This window comes from Panthera leo, chromosome B1 (assembly GCF_018350215.1).
Source record: "Panthera leo isolate Ple1 chromosome B1, P.leo_Ple1_pat1.1, whole genome shotgun sequence".
NCBI classification, from domain to species: domain Eukaryota; kingdom Metazoa; phylum Chordata; class Mammalia; order Carnivora; family Felidae; genus Panthera; species Panthera leo.
In genome coordinates, this window is record NC_056682.1 from 28021888 (window position 1) to 28044995 (window position 23108).

At 44.2% G+C, this 23108-nt stretch overlaps 2 protein-coding genes across 3 annotated transcripts in view; one reads left to right on the plus strand and one right to left on the minus strand.

Moving 5' to 3' along the window:
* Positions 1-3475: 3475 nt before the first annotated feature.
* On the minus strand, positions 3476-4443 carry LOC122218347 (collagen alpha-1(II) chain-like). Its single transcript, XM_042936660.1, has 2 exons — positions 4113-4443; positions 3476-3821 (listed from the first exon to the last, which is right to left on the minus strand). The coding sequence occupies exons 1-2, from the start codon at positions 4178-4180 to the stop codon at positions 3476-3478; spliced, it is 414 nt and encodes a 137-aa protein (XP_042792594.1). The 5' UTR covers positions 4181-4443.
* Positions 3483-23108, plus strand: part of RBPMS (RNA binding protein, mRNA processing factor) — a 169697-nt gene continuing 150071 nt past the window's right edge. The window contains exons 1-2 of one of the 2 annotated variants that reach the window (XM_042934449.1): positions 3483-3500; positions 4638-4974. In XM_042934449.1, coding sequence (XP_042790383.1) covers positions 4909-4974 — 66 coding nt within the window. In that variant the 5' untranslated portion in view covers positions 3483-3500; positions 4638-4908. Of the gene's footprint in view, positions 3501-4637; positions 4975-23108 lie in introns of those variants that run through there. The other variant, XM_042934442.1, reaches the window with a different exon arrangement.

The following is a 23108-nucleotide window of genomic DNA, read 5'->3' on the forward strand; positions in this document are numbered from 1 at the left end:
GTCAGCACAGAACCCGACACGGGGCCCAAACTCAACAAACCTGAGATCATGACCTGGGCCAAAGTCGGACACTTAACCAACTGAGACACCCAGGTGCCCCCCAAAATTCTTCAACCTTTACAACATCTATCCAAATATCTCCTTAACCAGATCCACTTGTTCATTAGGTATCTTTTCTATCTTACATGTACCAGCAATCTTGTTCAACTAATTGTTTTTCCAATAGATAAATCGGGTCCCCCTCTCTCTAGCCTGTTATGACAATACTCACTGCCCCATAGTAATGCTCTTCACTAGTAGATTCCTCAAAGTTCTTCCAGCTTCCATCCTCCACCTGGTCCCAAAGCCACTGCCACATGTTCTAAGTTTCTACACACCAGGACGTTACCTCTAGATATGCACTTATGTCTCAGTTATCTATTGCTGTATAACAAGCCACCTTCAAACTCAGTGTTTTAAAACAACGGCATTTACTTTTTGGCTAACAGTTTTGCAGTTTGGGCATGACTCCGGAGACAGCTCATCTCTCTTCCGTGTGGCATCAGCTGGGGCAGCTCAACCAGGGCTGGAGTATCCACTTCTAAGAGAACTCACTCAAAAGGCTGGCAATTGGTACCAGCTGTCCACGGAGAGCGTTCAGCTGGAGCTGTGAGTCTGGGACCTACTTCTCTTCCACGCGAGCCTCTCCACGTGGCTGCAAGGGCTTCCACAAAAGATCGGAGGGAAGTGATTGAATCTCACCACTATTTAGGAGGTAAAAATCAAGAGGATGTTGCCCAACAATGTGAATATATATACTCCACACTACTGAACTGTGCGCTGAAGAATGGCAAATACGGTTGTGGGGTTTTTAAAGCTACAATTATAAACTAATAAATAAAATCAGGGAAGATGATGATGGCCTGGAGGTGTTGGGGGAGGGGGAGGGCGAGAGATGTCAAGGATGACAAAACTCTAAAACATAGCCTCTGGCCTCGAGAACTTTTTGGGTCTAGCAGAGGAGGCAGAAGTGTTAACAGATAATCACAATTCACGTGGTAGATACTGTAGCTTTCTGCTGCCAACACAGGCACAAAACCCATGCCATGCAAACTACCTCAAAATAGATCTTCAATGTCTGCAATTCCCAGAGACATTTAAGATGTAATTATAGGTTTGGATTTCTTAAAGCAAGCCTCAGAATGAACACTGCCAGAGAAACAGAGATAAGTAATAAAACTACAGGTGCGTACAATATTTCCCTTTCAATCTAGTCTGTAACCTTGCAGGCTAGAAGCAAAGCGGTAAAGTAGTGGGCAGGAGAGAAAGCAGATGTTTCGTGGTCATTAGCCCTACTTTCCTAGGATACAAAATCCCTTTGTTGTCTCATAGGTAGCTTGTAGGGCGACTGGAAACTAGTGCTGCTAAGATCTCAGTTTTGAAACTTTCTTTCTTTGAGGTAGTAAACAGGTCAGAAAGATCACTTATATCCTGAATGATCCCTTTCCCCTAAGTTTTATAAACAGCCAAAGTCTATTTACAGATTTTCATTGGGTTTTGTTGGTACTGTATGACCCTACTGTTTTTGCAGGTAAGTCTACGCCATTCTTCATGGGAAGGACAGAAAACAGGAGTCCTTCTTTTCATGGCATATAACCCCCATCCCCATATACTTCTCTGAAAACACCTTGAATGTCATGCTTACCATTGGGATATGTTCTAGGCCTCCCTTCTGTATTGTTAATTGCCTGATGTGTTAGGTGGACCAGCTGAGTGGTGGAATTTTTTATTTTTGAGATCTCATCAGTTGTCTCCACAAATGTTCTCTACCTAGGGTCTCCCCCTGCAAAATAACGACTAATGATCACTACCATGACTCTGCTAGTGCCCTCGTGGGGGCTCTCCATGCTGAGATGCCTCCACTAATTCAGACCCTTCTGCAGGGTCTTGGAAGGATCTGATGATGTCATTCATGCCTGAGAATCAATATCTGATAAGATTTAATGTGTTCATTCATTCAAAAATAATTACTGAATGCCTACTATGCATGAGGCACTATCCAGATGTTGGGAACACAACAATGAACAAATCAAGATTCTCTCATTGCCCGTATTTTCATTTTTTATCCCAGAGGTTTTTAACTGTTAACAATGGACAAAGTGCTGGCTTGGCTTAAAGACAAAGGAATCAGGTTCTACATTTGGAATTAAGCCACATTTCCCTGGGTGGGGGTAGGGGAGGTTCTCCCAGCATCCTGGAATCCTACAACATCTTCCACCTACTCATAAGTGGAGTCTGACTGGAACCATCAATGACTAGATCAATTGTCATTTTTCTTGGGCCTTTGCCAGGCTCCAGCAAGACAATATCTTTCTGTGGAGTGTATTCAGTAACAGGCACTGGCCAAGGAGGGCAAAGTGCCGGCAGTATCGGAGGCACAGGGGCCAAGACCACCACTCAGCCATTGATCAGGAAGACATTGCCCCCTCGTGGTTCCTTATGTAACTGAGGGAGGGATTGGGAATGGACTGGGCTGTCCAAGTTTCCAGATTAATTGTGGCCCTTGCCTCTTCCGAACTCCCACTGCAATTTCGAGATTCTTGGTTTATTTTCATCCAACATACGCATTTTCTCCCATAGAGAGACATGATATCAGGACAGCAATTAAATCTATCAAAATCTTCCGACTCCCCCTACCCCCCAACCCAAGGAAAATCCAATAGGTAAATCGAATTATTACCACTCTCTCTCTCTCTCTTTTTTTTTTTTTTTTTTGTCACCATGCTCTGAACACAAGTCTTTTCTTTGCTTTCTACAATTTCAACCAGAATCCCTGGAGTTGTTTTGGGTATCTTGTCTCTAGGACACCAGTTTAAACTCCCTAAAAGCAGGAGTCTTATCTTCACCCCCAGCCCCACCCCACTCCTAGCAGCACTTAAACCAGTATAGGGTGAAGAATGTTGGGGGGGGGGGTGAGGGGCAGAGAGAGATAAACAGTGAAGCAAGCCAATAATTAGAAATTGTGATTGGTGCTGTGCTGGAAAGGAACAGCATGCTGTGTGAGAGAATTCCTGGGCATGGGAAGTGAGGGAGAACCTACTGATATAAGCAGTTTAAAATTTGTGTTTATGATACAGGAATGGAGAAGCTCTCTATGACCCCGGAAAAGTGGAAATTTCCTTAATAACGTTAGGTTCCATGTACTGTCGACTTAAACTGGGCAGGAATGGATGCTGGGTGCTGTAGCTGTACCAACCTGTCATGTCCTCTGATTGCAACCCCCTGGCAGGTAACTGGAACTATTCCCATTTCACAGGTGAGGAAACAGAAACCCACAGTCCTTCCGAGGTTGGTGCATAAACAGGCGTGCTGTGCTGACCTCCCAGAATGCTGAGCCCTCTTCCTTCTTCAAGCTGCTTTGACCCTCTCTGAAGATCATCTGTGTTGGCCTCCAGTTCGGCGGGCTGTGAGGAACATTCACTTAGCCAACAAATATTTACTGATTGCTTCCTATATACCAGGTAGCGTATTTAAATGGCCGTGGGATTATAAAGATAAACAGGGCACGGTGTGGTCTAGCAGGGAGGCTCTCCAGAAGAGTAAGGGAGGCAAGGCAGCCAGGTAAATAATTCCAGAACGGCCTGATAAAGGCGGTGAGAGGAGCCTGAGCAGGGGCCCGTAAAGCCTCGCGGAGAGCGACGGCCGGTGCGGGGAGGCTGGAAGGTTTGGGAGGACCCGGCGTTGGCGGGGGGTTTGAAGCTGTGTCCTGAAAACGCTGGCCCGGAGCGGGGGGCCCCAGGACGTCGCTCGTTCCCTCGCATCCTGTCATCTCAAGCTGCCAACTAGGAAGGCAGGAAATGGGTGTAAGCCGGTACTGAAAAGGAGGGGCAGGCTTAGGGATAGGGGTGCGAATCCCCGCGGGAAGCAAGCCCACGGCCGTAGCCCATCACACTTCCCGGGCGTCGCGCTGGCCCGGCCTGGCTCCCCGAAGCCCCTCTCCAAGCTGGCGCGCACCGCCACGCGAGTTCGCCAACTCCGGCCCGGCCCGGCCACCGGGGCCCACGGGGGCGCGAGGGAGCTGGAGGACCCGGCCTCCTTCCCTCCCCCACCTCGGCCCTCGCCCTCCGACCTACCGCGGAGTTGGGGGCTGGGGTCGGCCGCTTCCGCCTGCCGCCCGCGGCCCCTCCCCGGCGCGCGCCATCCGGCCGCGGGGCAGCCGCCCCCGGCGCAGCCCCTCCTCCCGCTGGGGGCTTCTCAGTCCCGCGTCCCGTCCCTCTGGGCTAAACCCGGCAGCCCTCGTCTAGGGAGGGAGGAGGGGGGAGGAGGAGGAGGAGAGGGAGGAGAGAGGGGAGGGAGGAAAGAGAGAGAAAGGGAGCTGCTTGGATCCCGTACTTCCCAGAGCCTGCCTGGAGCGCGCACTCAGCGGCTCTCCGGGTCCCAGCGTCCCATCCGTGGCCCGCGCCCCGCACCTCCTCCTCCTCCTTCGGTCTGGGCACCCCTCGCCCCCTCCCTCCGGCCCCCGCTAGGCTCGGGCAGCGGCCGCCCCCAGCCCCTACTCGGCCACCTCCCCGACTCTCTGGGCGCCCTCCTGGGACGCGCGCCCTCGCCCCATCCTTTCTTCCTTCCTTCCTTCCCTTGCGCCCGCCCTCCCTCTCCAGGTCTCCCTCCCGGGTCCCGATTGTCTCCGTCCCCTTCCCAGTCGGCCCGCGCCTCGCCCTGCCCCGTCTCTCCCTCGCACTTCCTGGGTCGCCCGCCGCCGCAGTCTCGCCTCGCCGCGGGAGTCCGAGCCGCCGGTGCCCCGGCTCCAGCCCCCGCAGCCCGCGGCGCCCGCCCGAGGGAGCCCCGGCGCCCGGGGAAGGGAAAAGTGGGCGAGCGCGCCCTCGCCCAGCCCCGCGCCCCAGCCCTGCCCGGCGAGGAAGGACCGGGAAGATGAACAACGGCGGCAAAGCCGAGAAGGAGAACACCCCGAACGAGGCCAACCTTCAGGAGGAAGAGGTACTGAGGGGGCTCGGTGCGGCGGGGGGTACGACCTGGGGCGCCAGACGCGCGGGCTTTCTCCAGAGTGCGGCCGGCCGGCCCCGGGGCGCCGCAGCCGAGGGTTTGGGAATTGCCCTTGTCCCGAGGCACAGCCCCAGATTGTGGCCCCGAGAGGGGCTCTCTTCGGAGAGCGAGTTTTTGTGGGTTCCAAAAATTGCGTAACTTTAAGGACTTTTCGGAGACTTTAGTAAGTATAATGCTCAGCTTTGTTTGCGTAGGATTTTAAAAGCGGAATCGAGAGCTGGCTCCTGGGTAACCTCCGTTTACTGGGACCCGGAGGGTCAGGTCTTAATTCTGCGACCCGGGCTGGAAGTTGTGGGGTGTGTTTGTGTGGTGTAAGGAAGGAACTCGGGGCGAGTTCTCGTCAAGAGACACCTTCTGTTCCCTACCTTCTCCGCCCCCCCCTCCCCCCTCCCCCCTCAGTGTTAAAAGTTCTTGGTGAAATATCTTTCCAGCCGAGGCATTTCGAATTAATAGATAACTCATCAGCTGCATTCTTCTCTGGTGAGTCAAAGACCCCAAATCTGGATGATTAGGTTTTGTAAATTTAGGGGCGATGCGGTTGCGGGGAGCAGAATAAAAGAGTTTAAAACTTTACAATTCACCAAACGATCATCGAGGCTGTTTTAATAGGACTTTGACTTCTGAGCGTAAATTTTATGTGATGCGTCCGTAACAACATTAAAACTTGCGGCTGCGGAGCGTTCCTTTGGTAGAAACAAAATTCGGTAACTGTGGGTTTCAGAATTTTGTAGTTAGGTATCTGTGGTATCCGATTAACGTACCTGCAGGAACAAAGCCATTTATCTGGAGTCCAAGAAACAATATTTTTTTCGCCTACTTTTGAAGATCCCACATAGCTGAGTTCTTAAACGTTCTAAAAAGAACTTGTGTGTGTGTGTAGATGCAAGAAAGTATGCATGTAGACATGAACTGTAAAGCATTCTTACAAGTGTTGTGTCCCAGTATATGAAGTCTACAGAATGGTAAACTGATTAGGAGGTTGAGATTATTATGGAGATAATGTCTTGCGTGCCAACTAAGATTCTGATAGTGAAACCGAATGTTGGGGAGGATTTAATTTAGTAAGGGTAAGCCTTCATTGTCCACTTGTGAAAAGGGAACGTTTTAAATGAAGACCATGCAAATCAATGCGAAACACAAGATTTTACTCTTAGCACAGTTGTATGGGGACAACCCACCTGAATTGTAGTAAGCTGAAAATTGCCTTCACACCTGAGGATAATTGCATTTTATTTTAACCTATTATTTTGGCAAGTGTTATTTACATGCTAGTTCTTTACAACTACTGACCTTCCTCCTTCGTTTTCAAAGAGATGGAGACTTGAATTGAGTTCCAGTTTTTTCTTGAATCTTCGGGCTCCTTTGCCATTTATTTTCCCTACCACTGAAATAAAATTTAAAAAATGACCAGTGTGCTTCTAAGGAGTTGCTGTATCTAATTCACCTAACACACCAATTACTTCAGAAACCTTTCTCTATTTCACTTAGATGGGCAATCTGTTTATTTCTAAGGGTACGGATGTATTGTGTGGAACCATCTTTCTCTGTTCACCCCATTGAGAACACTTGCCAAATGGAAAGGTTAACCAGGCAAACCAAAGGCTTTTTGGCTTCTGGTGGGTAGCAAAAAAAGAGGTTTATATGTTCCAAAACCATAACGTACTTGATAAAATTGAGAGAAATGTCAAATTTCTTTTACTTAACCCATCTCGGCCTCACTGCCACCAGGACTGAGGTGTCGGCCCTGTTCCTGGGGCGCCTTAATGTGTGAGGTGTGCAAGTACAGAACCACAGGTGAACTTAGTGCAGTTACTGCCTCTTACCTGTTCTGTTGCCCTGACAATGTCCCTTTTCAGGTGGGAATGGCATGTGGCTTGATGACGTGTAAGTTTTCGCAGGACAGTTGTTTTAAAACTAAGTGGACAGTTAGGAAGATTTCAGAACCCAACTCGTAGAAGAGGTGGAGTGTAAAGACAGATACGCCATGAAGAGAGAAGGTTTATAATGTTAAAAATTCAGGAAAAGAAAGTAAATAGGCCTTGAATGATCCAGGTAATTTTGCCCTAATTCCCTGTTTTGAGTTTGTTTTGTTTTTGATAAACTCTAACCTCTTTTTTTTTCTTTCTTTCTTTCTAACCCTGAAAACCACAAGTAAAATAAATATGGTATTTGGTGAGTCCCATTAATGTGCTCAGCATTATACAAAACCACCGCACTGGACCCTTTCCCTGCCCACCCAGCGATCAGCAATTTGTTCTCCAACACATTTAAAAGCCTTGGCTGAGGAGTCTCATAAACAGAACACACACATATAAAATGTATATACACATAATGACAAGAGAGGGGAAAAATGTGTTTTGTTGTTTCTGGTGGCCATTGAGATGGCTTGGAAAAGCCAAGTCCAATCATCATTAAGAGAAAATAGTTTATTTCCTAGAACATAAGGGTAATTTAGGCTTTCTCTACCACTTTAGAGAATCCAAGGGTTTTTTTTTCTATTTTTTTAAATGCGTTCCTCTTCTCTCCCAGTACACGTTAGCCCTGTTTGAGAGCTTTTGAAGCTTACTCTGAAATAAGTGACGCCGAAACACTTATTTGGTTCCGACTGTGTAGACTGAACGGTCCAGGATTTAGGAGAATTTTTGCAGCTTTTTGGGTTAGAAGTTTGAGAACTTGGACAGGACATAGACTTCTGCTTTGGATAGTATTTAAAGCTTTGAGGAAAAATTCTTTTTCAACTTTGGCTAGCTGTGACAGAGATAATACATCTGGCTTTCTGGATTATAGTGTGCTATACATGTGTATTTCTCTGCAAGATGTCCCATTAAAGAAAAGCCAGTTGTCAAAATCTTACTGGGATCTGAGATTTGTAAGGCTTATGTATAGGGCGTTAGGTAATTTCTTATATCATTTTTCAGTTAGTAAAATAATTCCTAGAATTTGCATGTAATTTTGGACTAGGTAATATTGTCTTTAAACACCTTTGGCGGTTTATACTGGACTAGACTTTATTAAAGTTAATGTATATATAATAGACTCAATTATTTGTCTTGAGTTTTTATGTATCAAGACTTTTTCTGGTAGTAAATAGAAATTTTTGATCACTTTCAAAATAGGTTTTGTTTTTGTTTTTGAAATCAGATAAATCTGTAATTTGGTTTTATTTTTACTTTTATCCAAGTCATGTAGTATTTTTCAGACTGATCACAAATCCTTTCTAAAAGGTGTTTTATTATGTTGAGGCCCTAGTGTCAAAGAGCAATTTTTCCTTAAATTGATCTGAACTTGTACTTAAAACTAGAAAAGCAAAAACTTGGCGTTGTTGGATAAATGACTGAAAAGATGTTTGGCAGATGTTGGGCAAGAATCCTGTAAAGTTGGTTCTTTACAAGCGAATACAAATCTTTACCTCTTTCCTTTTAAAGTGCTTAGTGGAGCTCCTGACTGGCTCAGTCAGAAGAGCTTGGAACCCTTGATCACGGGGTCGTGAGTTCAAGCCCCACGTTGAGTATAGAAATTACTTAAAAAGAAAGTGCTTAGTAATCTTGCCCAAATATTGGGGTCATGAAGGAAAACTTGTTCCTCTAATTGGCACACAGAAAGGGTATCATATCAGTGTGTGGCAACCTCAGGTTTTCAATCGGGTGTTAAGATTAATCTACATTATGACTTGGACAAAGTGCCAAATGGTTTTATACAGTTTATCCACGTTTGGAGTCTGTTACTTCAAATCAGATCTAATGCAGCCCTGGAATAGAGTTTGGTGATAGTGTTTTAAATGAAAACGTGAAGATTTCCTAGTAAAGTGTTCCGTGAACATAGCAAATATGGCATGCACTTCTGAATTACTATTTTTCCAGAAATGGTCTTAAAATTTCCCTCCTACACCCTCGTGCTCTTGTGCAGTCTTTGTTTCCATGGCATTTGTTTGTTGGATGGATCATTTGATAGGGTAGAGATTTGATAGGGTAGAGAGATTATTTTCATAGGCTCAGGGTAATTTGTGCTCGAGGACAGTGTTCAGTGTTGGTGATGGTGCAGTAAGTGGGCACGTGCGGATTTGCAGCAGTGATACAAACCCATGCAGCTTTCTGGAGGACTTTGGTGTTCCATGTCAAAATATGTTCATCAATTTGTTACTTCTGGTAGGGAACATTCTTAAAGATTCTTCTATGTCTTATCCAAGGAGATTGCTAATTAAGTCACGGTATAATTTCTGAAAGAGAATATTAGGTAGCCATGAAAAGCAATGTTTTTACAGAATATATATGTATATGCAGATTTATTTATTTATTTATTTATTTATTTATTTATTTATTTGGTGGCTCAAAGCAACAAGTGCATTCTTACAGTTCTAGTGGCCAGAAATGTGGAATTAGTTTGTCCGCATTGCCACACTCCCTCTGAAGGCAGTATGGGAGAAACTGACTTTTTCTTCCAGCTTCTGACTACATTTTAATTTTTTTTTTTTTGTTTTAAGTAGGCTTCATGCCCAACGCGGAGCCCAATGCTAGGCTGGAACTCGAAACCCTGAGATCCCGATGCTTAACCAACTGAGCTACCCAGGGCGCCGTATGTGATGCTAATTCTTAAATAAACCACCCCCCCCCCCCCAAACCCTGAATAGCTAAAAAACAGAATACAATAAAAATTATCTGGTGGATCGCAGATAATTTTTATTTACTTGCCAGTGCTTTTCTGTGCTTTCTAGATTTTCTAAAATGAACATGTGAATGAAATTGCAACAAAACAACAAAAAACAAATGTCTTTTTCATTGACTATTTCGTTAAATTTTTTTGTCATATCTGTAGGTGTCACAAAACCGTTTTGTTTTGCTCGCAAGCCTTGCTGCAGGAACCCAGACTCTTCTTTTCCTTGTAGCCTTTCTTTGTAGTATTTATCTCCCTCATTCCTTTTATCCTGGCTCATTTTAGTGATGTTTAGCTGCTCTCCTTGTTCTAACATGCTGTCTTAATCTGTCCTTCTGTACTGCTCAGTCCTCTGATGGGTCCTTCGGCACTGATCTGTTCTCTATATAGCAGAGTCCAAACTTGACATTCAGGATTGCCCAAGTGTACCCCTGTACTCCATAAACTATTTGCTTCAGCCATCTTTTCCCTCTTGATCTAGCCTGAGCTGCTTTCAAGGCAGGAGCCAAGTTTCAGCCTACATTGTGCAGGCTACCATCACCTGAATGTTCCATTCCAAAGAAATGGTTTTCTCAGAATTCCAGTAGGAGTTACTTTGTTCTCTTCATTTAACTCCTGGATCATTACCTGTTTTCATGTAATTTTTTTAAAAAGATCGATGCCATCTTATCACAGAATTCCCAGCACTCAGCACCTACCAAAAGATCATACCCCAGTACCAGTAAATACCACACACCATACTGACACGTATATGCATATATGATTCTTTATAAACACATAGTTTACAAACGTGAAATATCCTCATTGGTAGGGCTGGTGATGATAACTGTGTATAGGTGAGCTGTTAATAAGCAGCCACACCTTTAATACTGAGGTCCGTTGCCTACTGGGGATTTAGGGAAGCTGTGGATGGAGCAGCTGGCAAATTACCTCTCTCCACCTGCCGTCCACAGCCTCCACTGGAGTGCACAGGTGAGCGTGCCTGGTACATGTGACAGCCTCCGCGGGCCTGCTCATTCTGGGGTGCGTTTGGGTTTTCACCATTAGCATTTGGTTTGTGCGGTGAAACTCAAGTTGACCTTTTGGACGCAGACTTCTGGAAGCTTTGGTTAGGTGCAAGAGCACGGAGCTCCCTGTGTTCCCAAACAAGCCTGCTCTGTGTGACAGCCACTTTGGAATGTTTGTGTTCAGTTTCATTTGGCACCTTAGTGTCTGCCTGGGGGAAGGGGAAAGGGAATGCAAATGTTCCTCTTGAACAGTGCTTGCTTTGGTCAAAGAAAAAACTTAAGAAGGAATGAGGGGAATGAACCTTAATAATAGCTAGAGCAAAAGTGGCTGCATGGCTCAGTGGGCTTGAGGCCAGCTAGGAGCAGGTATTTAAATTGATGCTGTTGAGAGGAGGATGTCATCCCTTGATGGGGATGAGTTGGTGAGATATGTGGGGATAACTTGGGTAACGACTCCTTGCACTTACATCCCTGTCTTCAGAGAGTACTGGGAGAATATTTGAAACCCCGTCAGTGCATTGGGATAGGGCAAGACTGCATCCTGGCGGAAGGTTGCAGGTTTGAGCTAATCACAGTGAAGTTGCCTGGTTTGTCCTTTTTTTTTTTTTTTTTTTTTTTTTTTTTTTTTTGCTGATACAAATATACTGGAATATTTGATTTTTTGAAATTCTCAGAAATCTTTTTAATGTATTCACGCAGGAAATCATAATTGCTGACTTCTGCATTATTTACCAGGTACTGGCCACTTTATACACACACTACATTATTTTACCCTCCTGGTGAGCTGGGGGAGGTGGTATGATGGTGGTGAAGGTCTTTTTATGGGGAGGGGACTCTAAGTGCAGGTTCTGAGGGTGCCAGGGGCTAGGAGAGCTGGTTTCTGCTGCTCCAGGGTGTGGTGGAAATGGTGACCCTGTGTCAACAGGTAGAACGAAGCATGGGGTTCACATGGAGTGAGAGTTGGGAACACAGTCAACACTGCAAGGAAAAGAGGGTGGAGGGGTTGTGTCAGAGAGGTGACATTTGAAGCTCAGATTCTCAAGAATTTGCCACATGAGGAAGGGGTTGAGACTGTGGGGGGGGGGGCGGAGATTGGCCTGTATGAAGACACAGAGGCTTAAAAGAACTTTTGGGGGGAGCAAACAAGGCATGGCAGGGAGAGGAATGGAAGTTAAGGATGAAGCTGGAGGCAGGGGAGGCTTTGGTGGGAGAGAAGGTGGAGGAGCTGGCCTTCCAGGCCAGGACATCGAATCCACTCTGTGATTGGAGTTGCCCTGCGGCGTAGCGGGGACCTGGCATTCTGGGACTTCACAGTGGCAAACCAGCTGCAACAGGGTTGGGAAGAGGCTGGTACTGCAAGAGTCCTAGTCTCGAGTTGGTGGCTGACAGTGGTGATTCAGCCCGAGGTGTTCAGAGGCCTCAGTTAACTGTCAGCAGAGGGAAGACTGGGAGTTTCATTCGGGAAGCCTCTTGAGTTTCTCTTTTGGACCACCTTGGACCCCCAGCTAAATGGTGGTTGTATTTGTTGAAACAGCAGATTGAGGGGTTGACAGGTGGGGAGAAGGAAGAAAAGGCCACGAGGAGGTGAACATGGGTTTGAGATGCAGAGGAGAGGTCTGTTCTCGACAATTTTCAGAACAGTTCGAGTACGTGGCCGGTAATTGAAAAGGTGGGTGATGAGAATGAGCGCCTGGAAAATTGGAGAGGTGGGGGACTCTGGTTCCTGGGGAACCTCGTAAGGGTGGGCAACAACAGAGAAAGTTGACTTAACACTCAAAGGTATATAAAAACAAAACAAAAAAATTTGGAGGGAGGGGAGCTGGAAATTTGCAGGAAAAAGTGAAGCAAAATATTTTAAAGCACTTTTAGGGACATAAAAGTGCATTCTGTATCTGCCTAGGTTATAACATAATAGTGTTCAGTGTGCTTATCCATTCGAAAACCTGAGTGTGGGAAGGGAGCTTAGAAAAACCTAGGCATATACAGTATTTCCCATACACTTTTTTGTTGTTGTTTTGGCTTTCATCAACTGTCTCTGGAAATCGTTTTCCTCTACAGTTTGCATTAATTCCGGGACTTTGACTCCTCCAACTTTTCTTTTTCCAACCCTGTGCCTTGACTAGAGGGGAAAATCAAGCTACCCTAAGATTTGTAGATGGGTTTGGGACTGATAAAGATGCTTGTGTTTTTGTAAGAAAAAATTTCCTCAAGTTTTTTTTTTTTTTTTTTTTTTTGGCGAAGGGGGGAATTTATTTGGGTAGGGAGTAAGATGCGCCTTTTGGCAGATCCTTGAACTCCCCTCTTCTCTGGGTCATATTTTCTACTGATTCATTTAGTGCTTTCCTAAAAGTCTGCTGCCCTTGCTGCTCACTTGAAGAAAGTGTCCACCCTTGGAGAAAGAAAGGTGGTCTGGGAATTTTAAGAAAAACAACCACCTGCGTTTGTATTTCCCATAAGTTTTAACCCTGCTGCACCCATTATGATGCACGTTAATGTAGAATGCTGGAGGAAACAAGGAAATAGCCGTAATAAATGCCAGTCACACCAGGAAGATAGTTCCAAATTCCAGGGTGTAATACAGTATTGTTACACAAATTTAAAATGCAGAAGGAATGCTGAAGCAGCCTACCTCAGTCCTGTGGGCCCCTGCGATTTTGCAAAGGTATGAGAAATCTGGGAGTCTGAAAATTGAGGTACATCTCACCCATCCATGCAAGTAAGAGACCAGTTTGTACCCTCAACTCCTTTGTTTCTCCTGAGTCGATTTTTAAATGATGTTCCCCTGCTCTTCCTGACTCCTTAGGTCTGCAGGTAGGTGGCCAACATTATCCTAAGAGAAAGCCTAGAGATTAAAAAAAAAAAAAAATGGCTTTGCTTGAATCCACAGGATTCTGTTTTGTGAGAATTTCTCTTCTGCCCACCTATAGGATGGGCAGTGGAGGCCTCCTGGGAGAAGGCACAGCACAGAAAGTGCTACCTTATTACAGAAGTACCAGAAGTTCCATTGTGCGCAGAGGGGAAGTGCTACAGAAGTGTAATTACTTTACCCAGCATGTGTGATTTACAGGACTTAAAAATGTGTGAGTTTCCAAAGAGGCATCTGTTTTTAAACACTGTATCCCTCTAAGCCAACAGGATGTGTTTGGGGGCTGGATAAGGGGTCTCTGTCTCTCTCACTCTTTGACGCGCACGCGTGCACACTTCCGTCCTGTGCCTGCTCAGGGATGCTGGGTGACTGGAGACTGAAAACGTTGGTAATTAACTTCTCCTCAGGGCCTTGCTTATCAGCAGAAGGGAATACCTGAAGTGCTGGAGTCCGGTAGGCCGCTTACCAGGCCAAGTCACTGGTCTGATTCCGTCTTTCCCCCCTCCACTCTAAGCCCCATTCTTTCTCTTCCAGAGCCTCCTAGCCCTTTCCCAGTGATGAGCAAAGGAACTGTTAGAGCTAACGAACATGGAGATCATTTTTGTTGCAAAAATTTCCTTTTCTGTCTTAATAGGTGTAAGAAAATTGGCGAGTTGATCAGGTGCATATCCAAAGATAATCAAACTTGTAAAAGCCTGAATGGATTTTTTGCACATTAAGCATTTACGGAGTCGTGTCTACTGTTTTTAAATGCTGTACTTGAACAAACCAAATGAGGTGTTATCATCCCATGGTTTAGGAATAAGAAACTGAGGCTCTTGAGAGATTAAGTAATTTGTCTGAAGTTTTACTGCCAGTGGGTAAGAGCTTAAAATTTTTCCAGTGGTGCACGAGGTTCATGTGATCTGGGCCCTGCTGGTTTCTGACCTCATCTACCAGGAATCACAGACTCATTCATTATGCTTCAGCTGCTTGGGCCTTATTTAGGTATCTCCTACTTGCCAAACTTGTTCCTGCCTCAGGGCCTTTGTGCGTGCTATCCTGTCTGCCTGAAAAATCCCTACATTCAGATATTTATGAGGCAGCAGCATCCTTGTCATTCATGGAGATCTCAGTTCAGATGTTACCCAGAGAAGTCTTTTGATCTCTAAGTTTAAAGTACCCACATTCCCAATCACTATCCTATCCCTCTTTTATTTTCCAGCTAGTTTTTATTCACTGTTACTACCTTATGTACTTGTCTTCTACCCCTGGAATGTTACTCCTAGGCAGCAGGGAGCTCTGTCTTGTTAAGGCTGTAACTCTCAATGTCTATGACAATGCCTGGAACTGCCCAATAAATTTGTTAAATGACTGGAATACGAATGAACCAGTCAAACTTGAGGCCTGTGCAATGTATCACGTAGTCCTAAATGTTTTCCAGCAGTTTTGAATTACATTTTAATTATTACTACCTTCAGGATCATTTCTGGATGCCTATCCCCACTTAATTATATCAGAAAGTCAGCACCTGCTTTTAAGCCAGAAATTTATAAAGTTTTTATTTTAATTCCAGCTAGTTAACAGTCTTATATTAGTTTCTAAGCCAGAAATTTTAGATGGTAAGTGATTAGGTCCTTGGTGGGGGGTACTACGTAGCAGTTTTGCACACATAAAGGAATCCTTGCCTTTGTCCAGTTAGAATGGAAACCTAGCACCTAATTCCATAGACCCAGGAGTGAGATGTGGGCCTCACATGGGGTGATAAGTAAAAGTAGGGCAGGATGAATTGGATTCCCGTTCCGCAGTTGTCTGTGGGGTTGTTAAGGGTTACTGTTAATAACCCAGGTGGAATTGATCTGGAGATAGACTTAGCACTCGGTCCTTTGATTTAGTCTAGCCCCAAGCTCAATATGCTTTCCTCCTTTTGCCTACAAAGGGCATAGCTCAGGATAACACAGGCTTTAGCTGGACGAATCCAGCCTTTAAGCACCTGTATGGGTTGCCATGAGGGACAGCCTAATCTGGGCTTTGTGAACCTGTATGGAGGAGGCAACTTGGAAACACAATTTCTACTACTTGGCAGCCTTATGGACTCAAAACTGTTTTTTATTCACCGTAAAGCAGAACAGATGACATTTTAGGAAGAAAAAAATGTAAGCCATCATTACTTTGGTCATCAGACCGCCTGTTAATTGAGCATACTAATGCACTGATGAAAATACAGGCCGTTGGATTTATCCCCATTTATGGCATTTGTGTCCTAATGCTTGACCTTGAAAAACTTTATTAAATTTAACCATCATCTATGGTCTATTGGTCTTAGAGACAATGGTATATAAATACTCTTACTAGTTCTTGACCAAATCGAATACTTTTTTTTTTTTAATTAAAAAATTTTTTTTATTTGCTGAGGGACCTAGGACAAGTCTTTAAGCTGCTTGCGTAGACATTTAAACTCCTTTCCTCAGACAAATTGTGGGGATAGGACAGATAACGCCTGCCGTGCCTGAGAAGAATCGTAACTCCACTCCAGTGTTTCTGCTTCGTTCCCCTTCCGCTTCTGAATCCTGGTATAGAATGCTGTTGTTGGGGGCTTGCTAGCCCAGTTCCATCGGGGTTGGGGAGGGGGGAGGTGGTTTTAAGCCTGAAATTTTGTTTTGCTTTGTTGTTGTTTTTTACTGAGAAAGTCAATGCTTCCCCTTGAGAAATGGGTGGGAGTTTCTGGGTGTGAGCTAACGGCAGGAAATGACCCTCTCTAAACAAAAGGACTTTTTAAGGCCCATCCTGAGTCTTTGTGTTTTGAGGAGGGGTTATGCAGAAAACCTGAGCTAGGAAATGAATCTCTGCTTTAGCCATCCTCATGGGGGAGGGGCGGAAGCAGAAGATCCCTTGCCTGCTTGCCCTCCCAAGTGTCCCAGGTGCCAGGCGGTACCTGCTCTGAGTGCCAGAGCGGTTTAAGAGTAGGGCCTGGGGTGGCTCTTTGGGATAGTGTGGCTTCATACCTCCAAGAGGCAAGAAGGGATCAGGTTAGGCAGAATTACACGCAGTGTGACATTCACCTTTAATCTGGGCTCTTGAAAAACCACCACCAGCAAAATGCAGAAAGAGAATGAGGAAAGGGGGAGAAACAATTTGTATGATCTAGGTCTCCGTAAGTAAAAGCGGGTTTATAAATAAAGATTTGAATTACTGTGTTAACTGTTCTCATTTTTCTAAGTCTGAAGGGATGACCCAGTAATAGCTAGTGACTTCTGCCTCTTGACTAATAGGGGATTTGTAATCATTGCCGCATTAGATAGCGGGGCCCATGTGAAGAAATGTGGGGCCTTGCCCCTGTTTTGGAATGCTCCCTCACCTAGCTTTAAAGTGACCGCTCATTAGATCACGATTTGTACAGCAGGATCCTGGATTTCTATTGTTAACGAAGTAGTTATGTCTTATCAAAATTATTTTGCTTTTACAAATTCTTGCTGACTTGTTGCAGTGAACTTCTTTTCCAGGCGTACCATTGTTTTTTTTCCAGGAATATAAATCTTCCCACTAATAATTAGAAACACACACTTTGTTGAAAATGGTTTTGTGGTTTAGTTTTCAGAACACTTGAAAATGACAGACACATCTTTTCAAAGAACATTGTTTGTTACATCACTATTTTGGGGCTTTATATTTTTAGCTATATTTTTAGAAAGGCCTGCTGATGTATTTGGTGGGTACTGGTGTGCTAAGGGTAGAGACATGGTTCACAGCACCAGATAACTTAGTGGAACAGCAGAGAGAAGGTTCAAGCTGCTCCTCTGATCCCTGTGTGAAAGGGCTTTGTTCATGTAGTAAATGTGTTGGAACACTGTATCTTAATTATGAATTAAGGGGTGTAGTATCGTTTACCCCAAACAGACCTTATTGTTGTAAATTCCAGGGCTTACAGGGAAGAATTATTCTCATGGAGAATTCCAGGCTGAGGTGTTGGTAGGTTTTCTCATTTTCTTAATACGTAAACTTTTGAGAAAGGTTACTGTTGTAGTGTTACTCATTTACAGATGTGGAGATCTGCACTGACTTAGATTCTTTTGGAGGCTTAAGTACAATCTACATTTGGCATATGTTTTTCATTTTTAAAGTATCTGCTATTTTCCAGTTATCTATGATACCATCACTTGTATTTCTACAAAGAAAAGATAAAACTACCAGTGATCATCTACCCCTCTCCATTTAAGCTGCTTATAACTATGCAACACAGGGCACTGGAATTCTTTGCCTTGAGAACTGTTTCTGCATCAGCCTTCCAAGCATGGTGACTGATACTAAACATTCCCAAGCTGGCATACTTTACATAGGTTAGTTCTTAGTTTAGATGGATTCCTCAGGAGTGGAGTGTATCTGATTTTACTGGGTGAAGGAACAGCTTTTTCTGTAACTCTTCTCAGTCCTGCAACTACTTGGTAGACCTTGAAGCAAAGTGAAAATGGCCTGATCCAGGGATGTTTGTGCATTCTCTCCGTGTTCTTGGATGATCAAAGGGAAGTGTCTTGCCCTCTGCAAGACCAGCATCTGTTGCCATTTGGTCATAGTGCACCCAGCCTGCTGACTCTGTATCTTAAAAACAAAAACAAAAGTCAGTGGGGAGGGAGCAGACTCAGAAATGCTTATGGGCTTTGGAATATTGTGAGTTTCTGATTTGGGCAAATACATATTTGGGAAGTTTTAACTAGCAACTGTCCCTTTCCTCTCCATTCCAAAAGCTCTACAGGCCTTTAATCAACATGAAAATTGCTTTTTTATATCTTTTGTTGTATATCATGGGTCATGGTTATGCAGAGAAATCTATTGGTGTGAGCGTATCCCGAAGTCAACAATAAAAGTGTTGTTTTCTTTATTCCTTAATAAAGGTAGCCCAGGCAAAGCTTGGATAGTCCTCTGTACAGGAGACCCAGGCATAGAAATCCATTAGTGTGGGGGTGCCTGAGTGGCTCAATCTGTTGAGTTACTGACTTCGGCTCAGGTCCTGATCTCATAGTTTTTGGGTTCGAGCCCCACGTTGGGCCCTGCGCTGACCATGTAGAGCCTGCTTGGGATTCTCTCTGTCCTGCTTGCTCTTTCCTCTCTTTCTCTCTCTCAAATAAATAAACTTAAAAAAAAAAAATCCATTAATGTGACCTTCCACTCATTCCAGTGCTCTCTGAAGTCTCTCCATAAAACTAATATGCATTAGATTTTCCAAACTGAAATTGCAATCCTGTTCCCTTGGAAAGACTGCTGTAAATACGTCCCCTTCCTACCCATTGCTAATGGATTAATTTTCAGAGGAAATGTTTCCTATAGGGATGGGATAAAGAGTAAGTGTATTGTTCCTTGTAAAGTCCTGAGGTGGTTTGTCTTTGTTGGGAGCACTAGGATATTAATGTAATTTTTTGTCGCTGTGTTGGAGATTTGTAGTACTCACTTCTGCAGCACTGGGCCACAGCATAGCTTCAGTGTACGACAGAGATTTCCTCCTGGGATATTTTTGCATATTTTAAATCCTGTTATGCACTTAATTCGCCCGGTCGGTTCCCCCAACATTCCTCAGAGGAAGGGTAGTAATGTATTGCTTCTATTTTAGAGATTAAAATAAAATAATGGTAATGAATCCATTGGATTTTTAATTTATTTGGTTTTTAGGATTGAGCTTCTTTCTAAGATTCCTAAGCCAATTTGTTCACCTAATTGGATCACATTGTGTCCCAAGTTTCTTTTCATTTTTTTCTTACCGGAGAATAAATCTCACCCACATTATCCCTTCCTCTCCTTCCCCCACCCTCAGCAAACGCAGGTAAAGAAACAACAACAACAACAAACTAATTCCTTTCTCCACAACTAGCGTTAATATTTTAGTATGTATCTTTCTTATGTCCTTTTTTCACTATACAAGCACACTCCCCTCTATTTTAACAAAGATGAGATCATACTATGAAAGTGTTTACATTCAATTTTTTTTGAAACTTCGCATTATGTCATGAACATCTTTGCGTGCCAGTGGGTACATTTCTTATGCCTCGGTTTGTTTTTTTTTTTTTTTCATGCTGCCTCATTTTTAATTTTTCATACTATGCCATAAGGATGTGCCTTAATATATTTTACCTACTCCTTATTGAGCCTGGAGCTTGTTTCCAGCTTTGTGATATAAACAGTGCTGTACAGCCTCCTAGCTAAGTCTGTGGGTGCACCCTTCGTGATTTCCTAAGCTTAAACTCTTAGAACTGGAATTTCTGGGTCAAAGGGCATGCATTCTTTTTAAGACACTTGATGTTTATTGCCAAATCTCAGAAAGCTTGTACTAATTTATACTCCCACCAAGACTATCAGCAGGCCCCTTTTTCCTGCATCCCCTGCCCCTGAAGTTTTTAAATGTTTCAAAGGTTGCTTCTCTACAGTGGAGTTTTTCCATGTTTGTGTTGTGTGATTCGTAATTAATATTCCAGTCTGATTTGTACTTAGATATTACATATTGATTTTAACAGCAACAAAAAACCCCACCCCATTTTGAGACCTCTCTCAATTGTTTCTCGTATAGCTGTACGCACTAAAAGGCTTCATTTCTTGGGGCGCCTGGGTGGCTCGGTCAGTTGAGCGTCCGACTTCAGCTCAGGTCACAATCTCGCGGTCCGTGAGTTCGAGCCCCGCGTCGGGCTCTGGGCTGACGGCTCAGAGCCTGGAGCCTGCTTCGGATTCTGTGTCTCCCTCTCTCTCTGCCCCTCCCCCGTTCATGCTCTGTCTCTCTCTGTCTCAAAAATAAATAAAACGTTAAAAAAAAAAAAATTAAAAAAAAAAAATAAAAATAAAAGGCTTCATTTCTGGAGCTGTCCTTCTTGAGTTCAGTTGAACACATTGAAAAGTGTTGACTTTGTGATCTTTGTGTATTAGGTCGTTGATCTGTATTGCTGGCTATAAACTTCATGGCTAGAGATGAGGCCAATACTACAGGCGTTGTTCTGTGTGCATGTACATAGAATTTCACTGAATCACTCCCAACATTTTTCAGGTGAACCACTAACACTGCCAGTTAAAAACTGAATTGTAAAATGCATCTTGTTTTCAGAGATGTTATGCCGTGGAAACCCTGTGCCTCAGAACTGGTAGATTTGACCTGTCTCTGCTTTTCTGGTCACATTGTGGGGTGCTCTTGAGGATAGAGATACTCTTGGACACACCGGTCAGTTTGACAGAAGTTTTGGAGGACAGCTAATGAGGACATCCGTGGAAGGAGCTTTTTTATAAAGTTAAAACCGTGCCTTTTATTAGGTGTGGATGGAATGTGCAGCGCACCTACTAGCTTGAATGTTTTCCTCCTCTCTAACTTGAGAGTCTGAAGCTCCAGTGTCGAAGTTACTCCGAGTATTCCTCGGTCCAAGTGGCCACCAGGGCACCTCATGTTCCCCACGGGGTGGTTTTCACTTTGGGTGCCCACAGTGTAGCCAGAACCCCACACTATCTGAAGAGTAAAGCTAGGGTCTCCCTGTACAGGCAGGGCAACATCAGCCCACAAGGCCTCTTTAATTGTTAACAGAACATTCCTACAGAGCACACACCCTCCACAAAGCCTACACACATGTTCTTAGAGTGTGACTCTAGGAAACGAGCAGATGTAATGGAAACCTCAATCTTGACTCATCCTGACTCTTACATATGAATGGAATTTGCATCTCATTTAGCATTGAATCTAACAGTCTTTCAGGGTAAATTCCCATGGAGGTCATGAAACACTGAATTTATATGCATGTAATGCCTTTCTCAAAGGAGCTGGAAAGTCTTTTGCAAATAAAAACGTGCCTTCTTTTCCTGGCGGCCTTGATTTCAGTTGACAGCTGGCGAAGGAGTCGGTGAAGGGAACATTGTTCAGTGAAGAGGTTCATCTCCCCTGGGGTACAGTCATTAGTCCTGGCTGAAGACAGGCCTTGAACCCAGCGTTGTGTTGGCCGTTCGGTGGGGATGTAGAGGTGGTTACCGAAAAGCAGTTTTCCTGCCGACTTCCTTTCCTACTTGGAAAGACCTAGTCAACACAGAAAACAATGGGAAAATAATACGAGTTCCTATATAAATTGACAAGTTGCGTAATACAGACCGGGCTTAGAAATTCAAAGAGATCAGTGTGGATTAGAGTAAAACAAGCTTTGTGGAAGAAGGAGCTGAGCCTTGTTGACCTGGCGGGATTGAAATGGGTAGAAATGGGCACTGGGGTAGGAATTACTATCATATATGTATATGGAGGTGGGAACGAATGTGGGTGTATTTATATGGCAAGGAGAAACCTTATTGGCTGTTAATTTTTGATGATTAAATAAGAAAATGATAAAGATCAGGATATTATAAAGAACTTGTATTTGTCAGTTGTCCTTGGCTTCCCCAGCCGGGCCTGTTCCATAGATGATAGATCTACAACCTGCAGAACCCAATGCCAATATCATAAGTCTTTTTTTTTTTTTTTTCTTTCCCCCACTAGGCTTACAATAGACTGTTCAGATTAGCATCTGGAAAAATAAAGCATTTTCCTCTTTGACTATTCTCCCTTTCACTTCCTTGATGCAGCTATTTACTCCGTGACCATACTTGTTTGCGTCTTCCTGCTGCTATTCTGGATAGGATAGCATGGCTGTTTATCCGTCACAGTGTCTCTTGGCTTTAGAAACCAAATGTAGAATTCCTAGGTGAGTCATTCCAAAGATACTGACCTCCTGCAGTATTGAACCCTGGTGATACAGTGGGCAGCAGACAGACATTGTCCTTGACCTTCCTGGAACTTTTCTGTGTAGTGGGGAAGTGTGTATTGTGCAAATAAAAGCACAAGTCAGGATAGATTCACAAATTGATAAGTGCTGTAAAGCATAGCTCCGGGCTCCTGGGTGGCTCGGTTAAGTGTCTGACTTCAGCTCAGGTCATGGTCTCACAGCTCATGGGTTTGAGCCCCACATCGGGCTCTGTGCTGACAGCTCAGATCCTGGAGCCTGCTTCCAATTCTGTGTCTCCCTCTCTTTCCACCCCTTCCCCGCTCATGCTCTGTTTCTATCTCTCAAAAATAAATAAATGTTAAAAAAAAAAAAAATTAAAAAATATAGCCGATGTGAGAAAATTGGGTAACCAGGGGATCTTGTTTACTTTGTTCTAGACCTTGCTTACATCGCTTCTTGTATTTAGTTGTTAACTCTATCATGTGGATACCAACCACCATTATTTCTGATGTACAAGTGAGGACCTGAGGCTCAGAGAGAGGTGAATAACTTGGTCTAGGTCACTAATAAATACCAAAGCCTGAATTTGAACCGATAGCAGTTCAAAAATCGGTCCTCTTGTGCTGAACTTCATTGCCAGTCTGGAAGGAATATTCCTCAGAGAAGTATATTCCAAAGAGATCAAGGGGTCTCTTGAACCTAGTGCCTCTTAGAATTCTGCTTTCACAGAGGAATTTGAGATACGGGACTTGCCCAAATCCTCAGTGATCAGTAATGTGGCAACTTCTTTTCCAGGAGGTGAGTCACCAAGTTATACATAGCATCTCTAGTTCCCGAAAATCTGGGTTGCCGTGGACTTCA